A 17,567-nucleotide genomic window follows, 5' to 3' on the forward strand; every position below is an offset into this window, starting at 1 on the left:
TATAGTATCTCTGAACTTTATAGATATGTAATATGAATTGAAAGAGAGCAGTATCTGATACAAAGTTACAAACTCAAGAACATGTCAAATTCAAGAACCTTTTCTTACAAACTCAAGAACATGTCAAATTCAAGAACCTATTCGTACATATAAGGACTTTGATGTACGCCTCTCTGCTGAAGAATGTCATTATGCCATTTATGATTTTGACTTTGTCACTGTTGAAAACTGCCAGAAGAGCAAGATTTTTTTTAATTGCATGGTAAGAAACTCATTCCTGTGAAAGCTCACTGCATTATTTGTGGCTTTGACAATAGATTGTTCATCATTCTAATCATGTACATGTAAGAAAATAATTCCTCGTATTGGAACAAGTGATTAAACTACATGAAAAGGGAAAACTTGATAAATAAGAAAAGAGTTATGAAAGAGATGACGAAAATTACCAAAAATTTACCTAATTTTGATCTTAATTAACTTAAAAATAAATCAGATTCGAAATTTATGTAAACCGGTTCAAAATTGAACATTAACTTAAGTCTGGTTTACATAAACCCAGATTTCGGTCAATAAATCTGTCATGATATAAATTAAAAAGTCTGCTACCACATAAACAAAAAGTCTACCAACAATTTTAAGTCGTTTATATAACTCTGCCGTAAAATAATAAGTCGAACATAAGAAAATAAGCCGGCCCATAAGAAAATAAGTTGACCATAGAAATCTACCATTTATAACAAATCTACTACCTCATTCGACAGACATATTCTTAAAAGTCTATTTTCTATTTTAATCGGATAATTAAGTCTGCCGTGAAAACAAATCTGACGTTTATAAGAAAGTCTGACACCAATTTAACGGTAGACTTCTTTTTCTATACAGATTTTATAAACAGACTTATTAGTCGATAGATTTATTTTTTTGAAAATAAATCTGCCGTCGATCAAATATTAAGGGTATTTTGGTAATGTTTTTTTATTGTTATAACTATAGACAAGGGCAATTTCGACCAGAAAAATATTCTAATAATTTTCAAAAAATATGAGTCATTCTAATAGTTTGAATAATGGACTGTATAGAAAACCTAACCTCAGATTTCGGGGATCCTTTATAAAAAGCTTAAAAAATAAAATGTGTATATATTGTATTTATAATATTTCCATTTTAAATTTTAATTTTAATTTTGAAAATATTTTAGATAATAATTTTATATTTTTTATCAACCAGCAAACGCCCGCAACCGCAAATGTTAGCTTGAACCAGCTTTTGGTTTTAAAAGTTTCAGAGCGGTTTAAAACGATTGTAGCATTTTATGTGATTGTTTCAAAACGCCAACAGTCGATACCAATCACAAAAACTAACGATTGTAGCATTTTATGTGATTGTTTCAAAACGCCAACAGTCGATACCAATCACAAAAACTATGTTTACGGGTGGTAGCGAAAAAATTAGTCGGACCTTAAGGCAGATTAGAATAGTTTTTCTGGTTGACAAAACAGTAAGCACTAAACAACCAGTTAGATAATTAATCATATTAGATATTTAAGTTAAATTTTCTTTTTAATATAAATACAACAATATTTCCGTAAACCGTGTTCCTTGGTCCAAGGGGATATGGTTCAAGGAGGATACGCCAAAATTTTCCTTCCTGACTTGGGTTGCGGTTCATAACAGCTTATCGACGGGAGATCGGTTGCTTAAGTGGAACCCCCAAGCAATATCAAAGTGCTGGCTCTGCAATGCAACTACTAAAACGAGGGATCATTTGTTTTTTGAGTGTGTCTTCTCTGAAGAAGTATCGAAAGGAACAATAAGGGGCCGGGATGGGCAAGGGCATTCTGTGTGATGGCAATCCTTGACAGAAAGGTTAGTGACAGGTCTTCCATATCCAAAACTAACCTTCCTCTTTCGATAATGTTTCCAAACGGTAGTCTACGCCATCTGGCATGAGAGAAACACCCGAAGAGTTGGAGAACCTTCTCAACCCCCTGCTCGTTTGATTATCTATATCGATAGATTGGTCAGAAACAGAATATCCTCCTTGCGAAAGAGAGTTGGAAGTAAATATGAGAAGGCCATGGAGATATGGTTTGGGAGTAGATAATGCTTCTTCTTCTTCTTAAAGTCATTTATAAGTTCATAGCTATCTACGAAAAATAGCATTAGGTTGTACAAAAGTTTTTGAAGTGAATAAATTTAAAATTCTTAAAAAAAAAAAAGATGTAAATGCCCATTTTTTCTACATTGATCAATAGATTTCACATTTCATCAAAAAAAGAACTGTCGTAAAATTTCATTTATATTCTTCATCGAAATATATTGTTCATGAAAAAAATTATGTTTGCATTAGATATAAGGTTTTGTAATAGAAAACTCTAAATGGTTCATTTGAATTGCATACAACTTTTAAGAGTACCATGAATTTGTGTTATACTATATTTGTTACAAAACTTTGGAATAGAAAATAGTAATAGAGATCATTGTTATTCTTCTCCAATGCAACCCAACATATGATTATGGGTTGGTGATGACATTAGTGATGTAGAGAGATATTTGCATATATTCTGAATATTTTCATTATTTATCATTTATTTAGATATTTATCTTAAATTAGTTGGAATTATCTACCAGGTTTTTAATAGTTTAAAATTATTTTGTTTTTATATAAATAGGAACTTATGTCTCGAGTTGTATTCAGTCTATGATTTGATTAATAAAATGAATTTTCTTATACCATGGTAGCTACCCTCTGTTATCTTCTTCGCGGAAATTTTATATACAGAGATGAAGAGAGTCTTCCTATAAATATGGCACCAAATCCTCCGAGTCTGATAATCCGCTCCTCACTGAATCCATCAGTTGCAGAGTGAACCACCCCCACAGAATGAGTTAACACAAATCTTTGTAAAGTTAAATTATATCCAAAAAATTAACCCTAGATGCTCAAATCTACTTGATTGTTGTGAGGTTCAACTCTAGATTCTCAAATCTACTGGCTTGATATATGTATTATGTTTCATGTTTTTCCTGAGCTTTAATCATCTTTTAGGAGATAATTGAACCTTCAAGTATGTGAGTGTCTTTATTATCTTTTTGGGGCATTCTAAGACCTTTGCTTTAATTAGTTTTAGATGCAAAAAGAAAATAGACCTGATCATTCAAGCTCTGGTAGTATCTGATATATCATTTACCTTTAGTGAATGAATTCACATACTTATCAAAAAATAAAAATAAATACTCATCTGATCATGTCTTGAGGAATATTCTCATATTATTGGGATAAATATGAGTAATATAAACAAAATAGTTCAACATCAATGTTTTCATTAAAAGAATTCAAAAGAAGCTGAGACAGATCTTTGTAATAGAGACAGTTATAACCTGATACTTTTGAACCTCATTTTAATAACTTCTTTTAAATACTTATTATTATTAGATTTTTTTTTAAAAGATTACAAGCTATGACCGGAGTCATACAGTTCAACAAGCTATCACAAAAGTGAAGAGATAATATAAAGAACCAAAGACAATCAAATCATCAGTTTCGATTGAATTTTGTGGTAGAAAAGAGTAAATTTAGCCATTTCCACCTCCATGTCCACGTTGTCCATGGTTTCCTCGGCCGCTACCTGTGAACCGGAAGTGCATCTCTCTAGCTTTTTCTGATGGCTTAACTGGTCTTTCTCGAAGGGTTCTTTTCCCAGAAGGTGTCATAAGATCCATCGAGTTCGTCTCTGAGGTAAAACCCACTGGGTCTTCTTCTTCCTCTTGCAAATATATCAACAAGGCAAACTTGTTTGAGCCTAAAACAAGTCGAGCTATTCCGCTACTTTCTCTTTGGACCGCTGGAGGTACTTGAGCTATCGGAGTATCAGTGATTGGCAAGGATCGAGTGGACTCCATACTCGGAGACACAACAACTTCATTAATACAAATAAAAGTAGGAGAAACATACATGTTCTCAAGTTCGTAACAGTAGCTAAAGAAATCAGGTCTTCCACATTAGCAGAAGTAACGGGTTCAAACATATTTGATTCATTACATGTATCATGATGACTGATTGGTGGAGATATCATGGTGCTGACTGATTTTGTTGAGGTAGCAATTGCAAACTGATTTACAGCATTATCTGCTGCAGACGGTGAGATAAACTCAATTACCTCTGGAGTAGAAATAATTGCAGCTTGAGATTTAGATGTTGCTATTGAGATAACACTTTCACCAGTAGTGGTGACTGAAGCTTTAAAACTTGAATCTGGTTCACTTAAAAGGCAAAGTAGGAAAAGGTTTGGACAGTGAGACATCATCTGAAGCAATGTCAGCATTAGTGGAGGGCTTATCTTGTTGTCTTGGAGGAAGCTTACGTAGGCAGCGAGAAGCTTTGTGTCCCAAAAGACCGCAATTAGAAAATTTAGATGGCAGTCATGAGTATAACACATCAACCATAGTGATAGAGCCACTCTCATTCTTAATAGGACTCAAAATAGGAGACCTAACGGCCGCCGCCCGACTGAACATCGAGATGAGACTAGGAAAGATGGTCCGAAGAATCTCGATAGTAGTTCCATGAACAATCCTTTGCCGATAGGCGAAACGGCGAACTGATCGACTTGCATGCATGTGTAGGCGCCAGTCTTCTTCATCTGCCTTATTTAACTTTACTTGTACAAGGATCTGTGTAGGGTCGAGCCAAGGTTTGCTAGTAAGCATCGGAGCTCTATAAGAACAGCTCTAACGGGCATATATTGATGGTATTTGGTCTGTTGAAAAAAATAAATAATGAAAAATAGGAAAGAGAAATCTATAAGAGCATCATTATCCCAAAACCCCTAAAAGGGTCTCTTAATTAATTTTTAATAATTTTTAAAGTGTAAAAGTGAGTTAAGAGACTTAGAAAGAGATTTGAACATTTAAGTGGTTTATTGCAAGTATCTTAATTATGGGTTCTTAAAAAAAATTATAAAACACTTTCATTACAACAAACTTTACCACAATGCACAATCAAAAAACTTCAAATTGATCAATGATATTGAACTAACCAGTAGCTATTGGTTTCTATGTGGAAAAGGAAGCGATGAAAGCGTGTACTCGAGCAGTGTCCAGAACAAACATAGAAGATGAAGAATATATAATCAAAAAGGTAAACCAAAACTCAAGACTACTTATTCTAAAAAGACGTGAAACAAACCTCAGGCACAAGTCCAAGAACACCTGAAACGAAAACGAAACCGTTGGCTTTGATGGCCTGAGAGTATGGTCCTACAGTAGGTGGTGCTTTATCTGTAGACACAACTTCCTTCTTACCTGAACATTTTTAGATTCAACACTATCACACACAGACCCAAGACAACTAATAACTAGTAGTATATATATAGACACAGATTTATAGTAGTATATATTTAGAGACAGATTTAGAGAGATAAATGTAGGTGAAGACGAAGAAGAATATCACTGATATGGACAAAGTCTCAAGGGTGTCTTGCATTGAGGAAAACAAAAATTCACTTACATATGAGAGTACAAAGGCACAAGGAAACTAAAACAGGACCGAACTGGAGTTTTACGATTTGGTATCTTTGCAGACCAGAAGAATGGTGTTTTCAGTGTAATAAACTTGCCTTTAGATTGCAAGTTTTCAGGTTGATTGGACTCATGGTTCTGATTGATCTCGTTGATCAACAGCCGGTTCTGATCCAAAATGTCTTGAACATTCACAAAGCTCTTCTGGAAACTCTGCAGCTCTTGAACATTCACAAAGCTCCATTTTTTTCCCACCAAGATCAAAATTATATTCCTGTAAGATGCAATAACATGAGTAGAAACCATGTCAAAGGCATATAAACAAACAAAGCCAAGAAAGGGACTCCCACCAGTTAGACATCGGATTTTGGAGACGCATCAGATTCTGTTCAAATTTACTTTCACCAGTAATAAACTTAGACATCGGATTTTTGAGTACCAAAATCAGTAGATTCCATCGAACTTCTCCCTCGCACTCATCCGCTGATTTTTATTTTTTTCTAGGAAATCAAAATTAGGGCTTTTCTCATCTGGGGAAAGACATGAATCGATGGGTATGGCGAATTTTGAAGATTGGAATTTGAAAGTTTGGATATTGTATGAAGCACAATCTATCCATTTGCATCATGAAGCCACAGAGAGGGAGAGAATCTCGTTTGCACACAGAGAGAGGTTGAGAGAGAGAAGAGAAGAGAAGCAAAGCCTACACGTGTCCAGTAAAAACGATCTCTTGTTTAGCTTGATTAAGAGACGTATGTTAGATTAATATGTGTTTTTGATTTTTTTAAAAATGAAAATTAGCTTAAGAGACCCACCAAAAGACTGCGATAATGATGCTCTTAGTAAAATATTAAATTAAAAACTAAATTATTAGTAAAATATTATATTTTTACAATTCAAAAACGGGTTTCACGGCCGTTGGAGCTGCTCTAACCTAAACTAGAAAATAAATCCTTGTAATATTTTTTCTACTCTTTTAGATCCATTGATTTGACCTTATATTAATAGCTGCGGCTTCTTTCTACCAATGCTATATTTAAGCTTTAATAAAATAAACATTCTTATATTTAAAACCTATTGAAACTAATTTTAAATTTACAAACCAATGATTTAAAATTTAGTTTCAGTCTAAAAATAACAATCGGGTTTCTAATATAAAACAAACTTGGTGCTTCACCAGAATAGTTGTCCTCTTCTCAAACATATCTCAATTTATTGTTTGAAGCTAACCTATCATAAAGAGATACCCAAAAGAAGAGAAGACCACCAAACAAAAACAAAAATGGCGTCGAAAGCCTTCTTCTACTCTTTCTTTGTCGTCTCCGTCGTGTGTTTGTCCTCTCTCGCCGGATTTTCCGCCGCCGATGCTGATGATTTTGACCGTTTTCAGATTCAGGGATCAGTTTATTGTGACACTTGCCGTGTCCAATTCGTTACCCGTCTCAGCAAATTCCTTGAAGGTATATTAAATTAATAATAAAGTATTTTAATAAAAAGTTATGAATTTGTGACGTGAATACATTGTAGCCAGAATAGTCAACAGAAAAAAATTAACACATCAAAACTCGTTTGATAACAGTCACAAAAAGAAGAAAACAAGTCGTTTGATAACAATTGCAGAACGAAATAGTTTTTTTTTTAAACTTGCATAACGAAATAGTTTGAGAAGATTACGTTTGCGCGCACTCTATCTTGCATGTTAAGAGAATCCATGCAGCGTCATGCAATACTATAGGGGTGGGCACTTTACCCGATATCCGAAGTGGCACCCGAACCCGATCCGAAAAACCCGAACCGAAATCCGAACCGAAGTAGCAAAATACCCGAACGGGTATTGAATAAGGAGAGATTGGATACCCGAACCCGAACGGGTAATACCCGAACCCGAATGGATATCCGAAGATAACCGAACATACATATAATTAACCTTATATTTCTAGTTTACATCTCTCATTTTATATAAAATATTTATATTGATACTACACATACTTTAAGTTCATAAGATGTACATACAATTACGGAAAAAATGATTTGCTACTCACTTAAAATGCATGTCAAGTTTTTTATTTCAAAAATTAACAAAAAGTTACATCCAACTTTTTTTTAAAAATAACTAAATTAATGTCTTTTTAGTTTTAAAATGTTATGTCCAAATCTATTAACCATTCAATCTATTAAAAATAAAAAATTAGTTAACTGAAAGTTATATTTTTAAATACTAGAAACTTGAGAAATAAAAATATTAATTTTTTTTTTCAAAATCTAAATATCCGAACCCGATCCGAAATAACCGAATCCGAACTAAAAATACCCGAACCCGACCCGAAATATAGAAATACCCGAATGGGTTCTACACCTCTATACCGAAATACCCGAAAATCCGAAATACCCGATCCGAACCCGAACGGGTACCCGAACGCCCACCCCTACAATACTATATAGATTTTTAAATCCAAATGAAAGGCAATTGACCAATATCACTAGAGTAATTAATTACCGGGCCAAAGTATAATGCTCCCACGGCTAATGGGCCATTCACGTCGTGGGTCCATCCCATCTGACGAGCAGTGCGTTATTTTTTCGAAGACTCCAAAATCTTGTGTACTAACCTTGCAATCACCACCTAAGTTTTCTCCGTGTTTTAGCCTCACTCGCACGGTATCGCGAATCACTTCCTACGGCATCGCGAATCACTTCCCGATAAGTCATCCATCATTTTACTACTCCAGCCCAAACACGCTTAACTCTGGAGTTTTAAACGGATATGTGGCGGAAAAGGTAAGTAAATTTGGTGACATAGGTAGCCAAATCAATCCTTTTAAACCTTTCCATATATTACAACTTGGGATGTTACAATTCACCCCCTCTCAAAGAACGCAACGTCCTCGTTGTGTCCCGACAGGTATCAAGATGCCTCTCGGGTCAGAACCGAGCTAGATGGCTAACCAGTTCTGATACCACTTATAACTCCCCGACCGCTCACGGCTAATGGGCCATCCACCCCCGCTCTCTCAGCCTGTGGGCCTCATCCTGTCTGACGAGCAGTGCGTTAATTTTTCCAAGCCCGAAAGTCTTGTTTACTAACCCTGCAATCACCATCCAACATTTTTCCGTGCTTTGGCCTTACTCGCACGGTATTGCGAATCACTTCCCGATAGGTCATCCATCCTTTTACTACTCCAGCCCAAACACGCTTAACTCTAGAGTTCTAAACGGATATGTGACAGAAAAGGTAAGTCAACTTTGGTGACATATATAGTCAAATCAATCCTTTTAAACCTTTCCATATATCACAACTCGGGGATGTATGTTTAAAATCAAATATGTTCAAACAATTAAGTAGTAGTTAGTTTGATTTAAGTGCTATTCAGCCCTAGTCAGCTGATGCACAACATCGATTCAGAATCGAACCACAACTTTATTTTAGTCTTTAGACTATTCATTGTTTCAAATATATATCTCCAACATCAGTTTGTAAAGTTAATATCAACTAGACATGCAAACGATTCAACCATTGACAAACTCCAAATCATATCATGTTTTACTTAAATAAAAAAAAAGGTTATAATACGTATCCTTAGACTCCAAATAGCGACAATATATATACACACAATTGGGCTAACATGAGTTCGTATTTGTGAAGGAGCGAAAGTGAAGTTGGAGTGCAGGAGCAGAACAAACGGAACCCTAGCGTTGACCAAAGAAGCCGTTACCGACAAAACGGGAAGCTACATGATGGAAGTAACTGGCGACCACGAAGAAGAAGTTTGCGAGCTCGTTTTGGTGCAATCACCAGACAGTGGTTGCAGCGACGTCAGCGAAGAGGCATACTTACGTAACGCCGCTAAGATCAGTCTAACGGCAAATGACGGTATCGTCTCTCACGAGACACGTATCGTTAACCCTCTCGGTTTCATGGTTAAGACACCGTCAGCTGACTGTCCCGCTGCTTTCAAGGAGCTCGGTATTGTCCCTGACGTTACTTTCTAAGCGAAGAAAGAAAGAATATATGACGTGAGAGATTTTATTTCTATTTGCTTCAATTTGAAGGGTTTTCCGTCAAGTTTATCAATTATTTATCATTATGAATTAATACCACTAGTAATTATTGATGTTAATCTTGCGGTTTTTGTTTTTGATTAATTTGAATTGCATGTGAGTCATACTTTGTTGTTCTATAAAAAGAAAAAAAAAAGAGTTAACTTTGAAAGAAAAAACAAGAGTTAACTTATCAATGCTGGAGAAATTATCAATTACAACACAAGTCAACAAATCATTAGAAGGGTAATGATTGATCTGAAAGACTGAAACCTAATTAAAATCTGAATTTGATACACAAAGGAAATGATTTGTTTTTCTGAAACCTTATTAAAACTGATATTGTCATTTTTGGGTCAAATATGTGAATTTTATTGAAATTTGGAAGTGTTTGTAACAAGTTATAAACTCTTCGGTAAGGCATAGGAATTTTAAAAACTAGTTTACTCATTAACAAGCCAATGTTGCATTAGCTAGGCTGAAAACTCAGTTTTTGATTTCTCTTGGACAAAATAGTTTCCTGATGAAACGGTCTAGCTGCTCGAAGATGATGCTCGGCCATGTGGAGATATAGTCATGGAGTAGCTTATTCCGCTCAGACCAAATGCAGTAAATGGTTGCAAGATACAATAAACACTTTAGTAGCTTTGGCGTTATAGCATCCCTTAATTAAACTCATCGAATCAGAGGAAGCAGTGTATGTGGCTCCGTTTCTCAAATTTCTCCGTCCGTGGCATTGCTTCTGACTCTTCCGTTGCCGAGGACCTCGGCGACAGAGCCATGTTTCTGGATCATGATACTCCGTTTTAAACCGAAGCTGGGAGCATTTCCAATTTAAATGACTGAGTTTCCCCGTACCTCACACCTTGCAATACCGTTGGGGCTTTGGAATAATGTTGCATAAACTCTGATTCTTCTTATGAATCGAAAGGTATGTGTTGAAATGTGATTAATTGGTATCTGACACATTGATCTGAAGAAATGATATTTTGTCGTTTGTTTCTTCCAAATAAAGTTAATATCTATTTCGTGTTAGCATTACTTCTTATAAACTTTGTGTTATTTGTACCGATGTAAACAAGTAAAAAAAATGTAAGCAAGTCACGCTGAAGTTGTTTATGGTTTTTCAACCGGATTGCTAATAAGTAATAACTTTCAAATGTATAAAGATTCACACAATACCGAGTAAATAGACAAAGTTTTTTTCTGAATGAACAAAGTAAAGACAGCCATCCGAGGAGTCTCTTCTTCTTTCAAGTACTATAGTAGGCAGTTCTTTTTTGTCTGAGGGTGACACTTGTCTCATTTGCGAGCATCGACTTTTTTCGCGTCTCTGGCTGCAATAAACAGAGACAACAAAAGATCAGAAACATGCGGAAAATATTCTATGCTTTTCAATTAAAATTAGTTGATAAAACTCAATTTAATTATTTTACAAGAGTCGGATCCGCATGCTCACACGAGTTTTGTTTTAAATTTTATTTGTAAATTTAAAAATTAAGTAGTTTTTATAAGAAGTGCAGTGAAGCCTTTAAAATAAGGGAAAACTGCCAAAAAAAATCCCCAACTTTCGAATATAAGCCAATAAGAGCTCCAACTCATTAGTGAACTATTTAAATCTCAAATTGTTTAACCTTTCTCATTTAAATCACAAACTTTGTTTGACCGAACCAATTTAAACACCTCAAAAGTCAACAGTTAAAAATATGTTAACACCGTTACCTAATAAAACTATATCGTTTTCGCCTAATATAAACTCCCTTTAAATCCCCAATTGCCACACCTTATTCTCCGAAATTCCTAAACGAAAACTACAATCTTTCTACTCAGTTATGTTGGCGACATGAAATTTTCCTGGAAACTAAAACCGAAGATATATACTACTTGAATTGGTTTATGCGTCGATGCTATTATTTAGTGAAGATGACTTTGGCGTCGACACAAGTGATTCTAAGTCCAAACTCTCCGACAGAGGTATTAAACAACCATCAGGTCTTGCGTCCAAAAACTTGAAAGATGCAGTTTCGTTGTTTGTTTAGGTTGTGCTGTCGGCTTCTCTCGGCTTGTGGTTGAGACGAAAATAATGTATCAGGAGTTCGAAGCTTCTGATAGAAGTCACTCGCGTAAACTGGATTAGGGTTTAGAATTTCTTGTTGAAGGGGGCAAGAGTAGAGAGGTCAGCATCAACACATCAGGACTAAACAAAAACAACACATTAGATGCAAGTTATGCAACTGATGCTAAGTTCTATTGATTGGAAAGTGTGGCTAAAAGTGTGGAGAAATCAAGAAGATCAAGACGCAGTACAGGTCGATGTCATTCTTTACAAGTCTTGCGGATATGAATAATCCAATGGTTTTTATTTAGTTATCATCTATACATATAGTGTTGACCACCTATACATATAGTAGACGAGCTGATAGTGTTGACCACCTATGCATATAGTCCATCAATTCAACGTGCTATTTGGATATAATAACTTGGTAGGAGTACTTGGTATCCTTTATATATTTCAGTTTTTTAGGTTGAGGATGGTATCCTTTATATATTTCAGTTTTTTAGGTTGAGGAAAAGAATCTTTCTGCTTAATGTATTTTGTCGCAAGAGCTGAAATATATATATATATAGCTCAAGCTTATCTGTGATATGAATATTGAAGCAAAGGGAATCGTTTATCTTCAAGTTTAACATTTCATTACATACTAAAAGAAATTGGTAAAAATGACAAGAACTACAGAGACGAGAGAAAGATATTGAAGAGTTTCTAATGATCATGCCATTGACTGTAAACAGAGCTCCACTCATTGATCATGCCATTGAGGGGAGTTTATGTTAGGCAAAAACGACATAGTTTTATTAGGTAACGGTGTTAACATGTTTATAACTGTTGGCTTTTGAGGTGTTTATATTGGCCCCGGTCAAATAAAGTTTATGATTTATAATGGAAAAGTTTAAACAATTTGAGATTTAAATAGCTCACTAATGAGCTGGAGCTTTTATTGGATTAGATTTGAAAGTTTGGGTTTTTTTTTTTTGCAGTTTTCCCTTTAAAATAATATATATACTAGGTTAAGACCTGCTCCTTGTACGGGATGAACATTATATATAAAAATTATTTTATATATTATATGTTTATAACATATAATAAAATAATAAATATATATTGAATAATTAAAAAGTCATTATCTACTACTTATATAATTAAATTGGTGCGAACATATAAATAAATTTTATAAATCAAAAAATATTTTTTCTATTTGATATGATATATAATTAAATTTAAATGATAATAACATATATATGGTATATTTTAATATTAATATTTATTAGATGATGTTTTTTGCTCATATTTGTTTTTTATCATTTGTATCTGTTATACAAAAAAGTCTAAATTAGTGATAACAAAATTTTCACTGTGGGATTAATGGTTTAAGTAATTTATAATATTGTAAGAAATTAAGTTGTCAATATTTTTTCAAATTTTTTATCACAAAAATGTTCAAAGTAAATTTTAAAATTAAGATATTTATGTATTTTTATATGGCATAGAGTTTAATTTAAAATGATACATATATTTATATATCTTTTATTTTTGATACTTATTAAATGAGACTTTCAACTTATATTATTTTTTTAATTATTTGTATCATGTCATAACATTCAACTTATATTATTTTTTTATATGGCATATAGTTTAATTTAAAATGATACATATATTTATATATCTTTTATTTTTGATACTTATTAAATGAGACTTTCAACTTATATTATTTTTTTAATTATTAAATGAGACTTTCAACTTTCAAAGAACCCTGCCTCTCTGATGTAGAAACGCCTTTGAAAATCATAGCATTCTGCTCTCGCCATAAATGCTAGATGATCACATGCACAACTGAAACACCACTCAAATGGAGCGTATAGGGGCAGCGCGGTGTCTATTAAACGAAGCTAGAAATGAGGCAAGGTCAGCAGGAGGAACCCGAAGGAACCTAGACCAAATGTTCCTAGAGACACATTGGAAGAACAAGTGAGAGTGAGATTCAATTCCAGTTGAGCAAAGAACACATTGGTCAGCGACATTAAGACCCCAAGCATGTCTGAAATCTATTATGAAAGCGTGATCTTATTCATTCATCATGTTGTGTTTATATACAAACTAGAATATCCTTCTCTACATAGGAGAAGATAAAGATAACAATAACTCTATATCCCATAATACTCAAGAACTGATTGTCCATCTTGTCTGCAGTTGGTGATGGCGTCCTGTAGTTGATGCATACGAGTCCCGTTTTTAACCGAGAAACGAAAACGGAGAGTTTCCCAAAGTTTGTGTGCTTCAGGAACATAGGTAACAGTCAATCGGACCTTTGCATCAATTAATGTACGGATCCAGCCAACGATCATAGAGTTTTCCGCTAGCCATCTAGAAAGATCTGGTTCGGACTCTGGTTTTGGTATAGTCCCATCAATAAAACCAAATTTATGTTTAGCTTGAAGCGAGTTCCGGAGTTCTGTAGACCATTCTGAATAGTTGTCGCTTGTGAGCGAAACCGAAGTAATCAAAGACCCTGGATTATCCGATGGGTGTAGATAGTAAGGCGATGAAGCATGAGTTGCCGCTGCTGTTGTCGTAGTAGTAGTAGTAGAAGGATTGATTGATGATGATGTATTATCGTCAGCCATAGGATTGATTTAGTAGTATGCGGAAAAGAAAAATTAGGTCAGAGTTTATGAGATCTTAGCTCTGATACCATGAAATATATTATGAAAGCGTGATCTTATTCATTAATCAGGCTGTGTTTATATACAAACTAGAATATCCTTCTCTACATAGGAGAAGATAACGATAACTCTATACACCTAAAGAATAGGAAACTATTAACATAATGTATATCCATTAATGTCTCTAGTTGCAAGTCTCGTTAGCCAAGTCTTCCAAGAAATGAATGAGCACCGACGGATTTCCTGTTTTAACCAGACAAGTTTACACCATGAGACCGTGCGCCACAACCACGTTGCTTTGGAGGAGAACTGATCCTTAAAGTGACCAGGAGAACTATACCACAAGAAAACATCATCACCTGCATCATCAGTGGGACGCTGGATTGATGAGAGAGTAACATGTAGAGAGAGGATATTCTCTGATCTAGCACCTGGTAGACACAGAGCCGGCCCTGGGCCCAAGTGAAAGAAGCCCATGCTTCCGGCCGCTATTTTATTAAGTAATTAACCGGCCACATTTTTGTTAAAACTGTCTATAGTCTAGTGGTCATCATGTACCAGAGTTTTTGAGGGAGACCTGGGTTCGAATACTGTTGTGTGCAAAGTCTTTTTTTCCAGCCATTTTTCTGTTTGGGCTTGTGGCCTTGAAAAGCCTAGGCCCGGCTCTGGGTAGACACCAGCCAGTAGAGATAGCTGCATCAGCGACTTTAGTCTTCAAAGGCAGCCTGAGAAGAGAAGGAGCACGCTGTCCTAGAAAATTTATCAATGGACCATGATCTGTCCAAGAGTCAAACCAAAATGATGCTGATCTTCCATTACCTATTTTGCCTCTCGTTAGGTTTTTCAAATCCTCCTTTAGCCTTAGCATAGATCGGACTGTTGGAGAGAAGCGTTGAGCATCAGGAGTCATCCAATAGCTTCGCCTTTGGAAGAGATTGTTTTGTAGCCATGCCACCCATAAGGATCAATAGGCTGAGAAGAAATTCCAAACTCTCTTAAGCCGTAAAACATACTCAAACTCTTATAGGTGCCTAATACCAAGGCCAACTTCCATTTTCGGGCTGCAGATATTTTCCCAGGAGACAGGTGCTCCTCTAGCTGATGTAACCGAGTTTTTCCACAAGAAGGCAGCACATAAACTATGATCCAATTTAAATAATCTATTTAGATAATCATATTAGTATCAACCTATTTTTTACTAACACTTATTACTTTGCCACTATAGTTTTCCTAATCGTTTTTGAACAACGTGTAAAAGATAGATAAGAAAGACACAAAAACAATTACCTTGACTTGCATCCTCAAGTTCATCAGTGTCAGCAGGAATTCTGAAAACATTATGCTAGCCCATTTTTGAACCTATAACTGGTAGAAACCTCTTAGTTTTCTAAAAAATTAAAATTTTCGCATAAATAGCTCAATAATTCAATATGGAAGCATTGTTTGAGCGATCACAACCAACATATCATTGTATGTGATGCAATGCGTAAAACAAAACTAACCTGCAATAAACAGAGTGAACCACACCACAACATGAGATAACAAACACCCCACTCAGCAATAGTCCCTATGTTTCATATTGTATTATGTTTTACATCAATACGTACATATTAAAAACTATTTTTTCCCAAAATATCACCAAAAGTATATATAGTTTATAACTATTTTATTTTATTATAAAAATTAATTGGTTATAAATTAAATTTATTTAAATATGTGAAGATATATTTATTATTTATATTGTGAAACAACAAAAAGTTCTAAAATATCATAAATATTGAAATGGAGGGAGTACCACTAATTAAGAAAGAAAAAAACTCATAAACTTCGATCCTTATTTACAGTACATTTTTTTTTGACAGCAAATATTTAGAGACTCATGTTGACTATGTAAACTAAGGTGGCAACTCTGCATCCATATGTACGACGAAAGACGGTTGTGTCCGAGCACTGCGTGCCAAGCGATCCGCCTTTATGTTTTCCGTCCTGGGAACATGAACGATATCTGAGTTGATGAAGCTTCTTCTCAAGAGCTTAATATCTTCCAGGTAACTTTTAAATGCGGGCCATTCTTCTAGTTCCGAAATCATCTTCACCAATTGAGAACAATCCGTAGCAAATGTAACCCTAAACTGTCTTAGATTTCTCATGCTTTCCATGGCCCAAATGAGTGCCTCCATCTCTGCATGAAGAGGTGAGAGACATTCCCTTACATTCCTAGTCCCTAATAAACCCTCAAACCCCGATAGCATGCTGAACCAGCCTTGTCCTGAAAATAAATCTTTATCCTTCTAAGAACCGTCTGTGTAACACCATCTTCCTGTAGTCCTTTAATTCGGTATGTTCTGTGCCTCATGTACCAACCTGAGAGTATTTATTACTTGTGCCTCAGTCCAAAGTGTTGATTCCAATTCTGCTAAGTTAAGCATTTCTCTCGGATCAATATCAAGATTATTGAAATCTTTATTATTTCGGGCCTTCCAAATGTACCATAATATCCATGCAAACTGATGATCATCCATTTTTGGGGTAACTCTCCAAAACAAATGGTCCATATTAGCAAAAAGCGAGCTAATAGGAAAAAAAGTTTGGGTTCGATGGGATCTTAGATAGTGCTCAAACTTGCCATGCCGGGGGACACTCAAAGAACACATGATTTATTGATTCCTCCGGATCTTCACATCTTGCACAACATGTATCTCCTTGTATGCCTCTCGCTCTTAGATTTTTTGTAACCGCTATACAACCTGTCAGCAGCTGCCATAAAAAATGTTTTAACTTCGGAGGACACTTCACTTTCCAGCAGAATGCCTTAAGAATATCCACATTGGGTCCATAAAATTCTGGTGGTTTTTTCTTGTCAGTATATATCCTTTCTATTACCTCTTGAGTTTTTCCCTTTTTTGGCTCTCCATCGGAAATCGCCAATTTTTTCTTTCCTCTGTCTCTCACCGTGAGTAGACGTCATTCACCGGCTATCAAAGTTACGGTATCTCTTTAGGAAATTTTCTTTTTCAGTGTTATTCTGATATCCTGAGTTTCCCTCCTCTTATACTTTCTTTTTTACCTTCTTTTCATTTCCGATTTTCTCTTATTTACTTTCCTTTATCGTACTTGGCTATTTCCTTTTCTCTCTTATATCATCAATTCCTGGTCAATAATTGATGCTTTCCTACAAAATCTTCTCCGAATATTGTGCGTTTAATTGCACCTCCTCCCCTTTCTCCTCTGACCTACTCCCAAAAATCCCTCCGCTGCTCCTCCGAGATTCTCAACTGAGTTGTTCA

The 17,567-nt window shown here is 35.1% G+C and overlaps 2 protein-coding genes across 3 annotated transcripts; one reads left to right on the top strand and one right to left on the bottom strand.

The window, feature by feature from the left end:
• Nucleotides 1-22: 22 nt before the first annotated feature.
• Nucleotides 23-6,463, bottom strand: LOC103839637. Of its 2 annotated transcripts, none has more exons than XR_004451784.1 (4): nt 5,871-6,463; nt 5,510-5,794; nt 5,040-5,304; nt 23-4,760 (listed from the first exon to the last, which is right to left on the bottom strand). XR_004451784.1 is itself a non-coding variant. In XM_009116138.3 (4 exons), the coding sequence occupies exons 1-4, from the start codon at nt 5,942-5,944 to the stop codon at nt 4,659-4,661; spliced, it is 468 nt and encodes a 155-aa protein (XP_009114386.2). In that variant the 5' UTR covers nt 5,945-6,463; the 3' UTR covers nt 23-4,658. The 2 variants fall into 2 exon arrangements, 1 of the variants encoding a protein (XP_009114386.2); XM_009116138.3 differs by having other exon boundaries at nt 5,189-5,304; nt 5,619-5,794.
• A 239-nt stretch (nt 6,464-6,702) lies between these two features.
• LOC103839636 (pollen-specific protein-like At4g18596) lies at nt 6,703-9,663 on the top strand. Its single transcript, XM_009116137.3, has 2 exons — nt 6,703-6,980; nt 9,164-9,663. Exons 1-2 carry the CDS (start codon nt 6,803-6,805, stop codon nt 9,508-9,510), a joined length of 525 nt encoding a protein of 174 aa, XP_009114385.1. The 5' UTR covers nt 6,703-6,802; the 3' UTR covers nt 9,511-9,663.
• The last annotated feature ends 7,904 nt before the right edge of the window (nt 9,664-17,567 follow it).

This window comes from Brassica rapa, chromosome A09 (assembly GCF_000309985.2).
Source record: "Brassica rapa cultivar Chiifu-401-42 chromosome A09, CAAS_Brap_v3.01, whole genome shotgun sequence".
Classification (NCBI taxonomy): domain Eukaryota; kingdom Viridiplantae; phylum Streptophyta; class Magnoliopsida; order Brassicales; family Brassicaceae; genus Brassica; species Brassica rapa.

Coding starts and splice junctions, on each gene's coding strand:
- LOC103839637 (XM_009116138.3), bottom strand. CDS start 5,944: ATGTCTAAGTTTATTACTGGTGAAAGTAAATTTGAACAGAATCTGATG. Junction 5,795..5,870: donor CAAAATCCGATGTCTAACTG/GTGGGAGTCCCT, acceptor TGCATCTTACAG/GAATATAATTTTGATCTTGG. Junction 4,761..5,188: donor TTCTTGGACTTGTGCCTGAG/GTTTGTTTCACG, acceptor TTTTTTCAACAG/ACCAAATACCATCAATATAT.
- LOC103839636 (XM_009116137.3), top strand. CDS start 6,803: ATGGCGTCGAAAGCCTTCTTCTACTCTTTCTTTGTCGTCTCCGTCGTG. Junction 6,981..9,163: donor TCTCAGCAAATTCCTTGAAG/GTATATTAAATT, acceptor GTATTTGTGAAG/GAGCGAAAGTGAAGTTGGAG.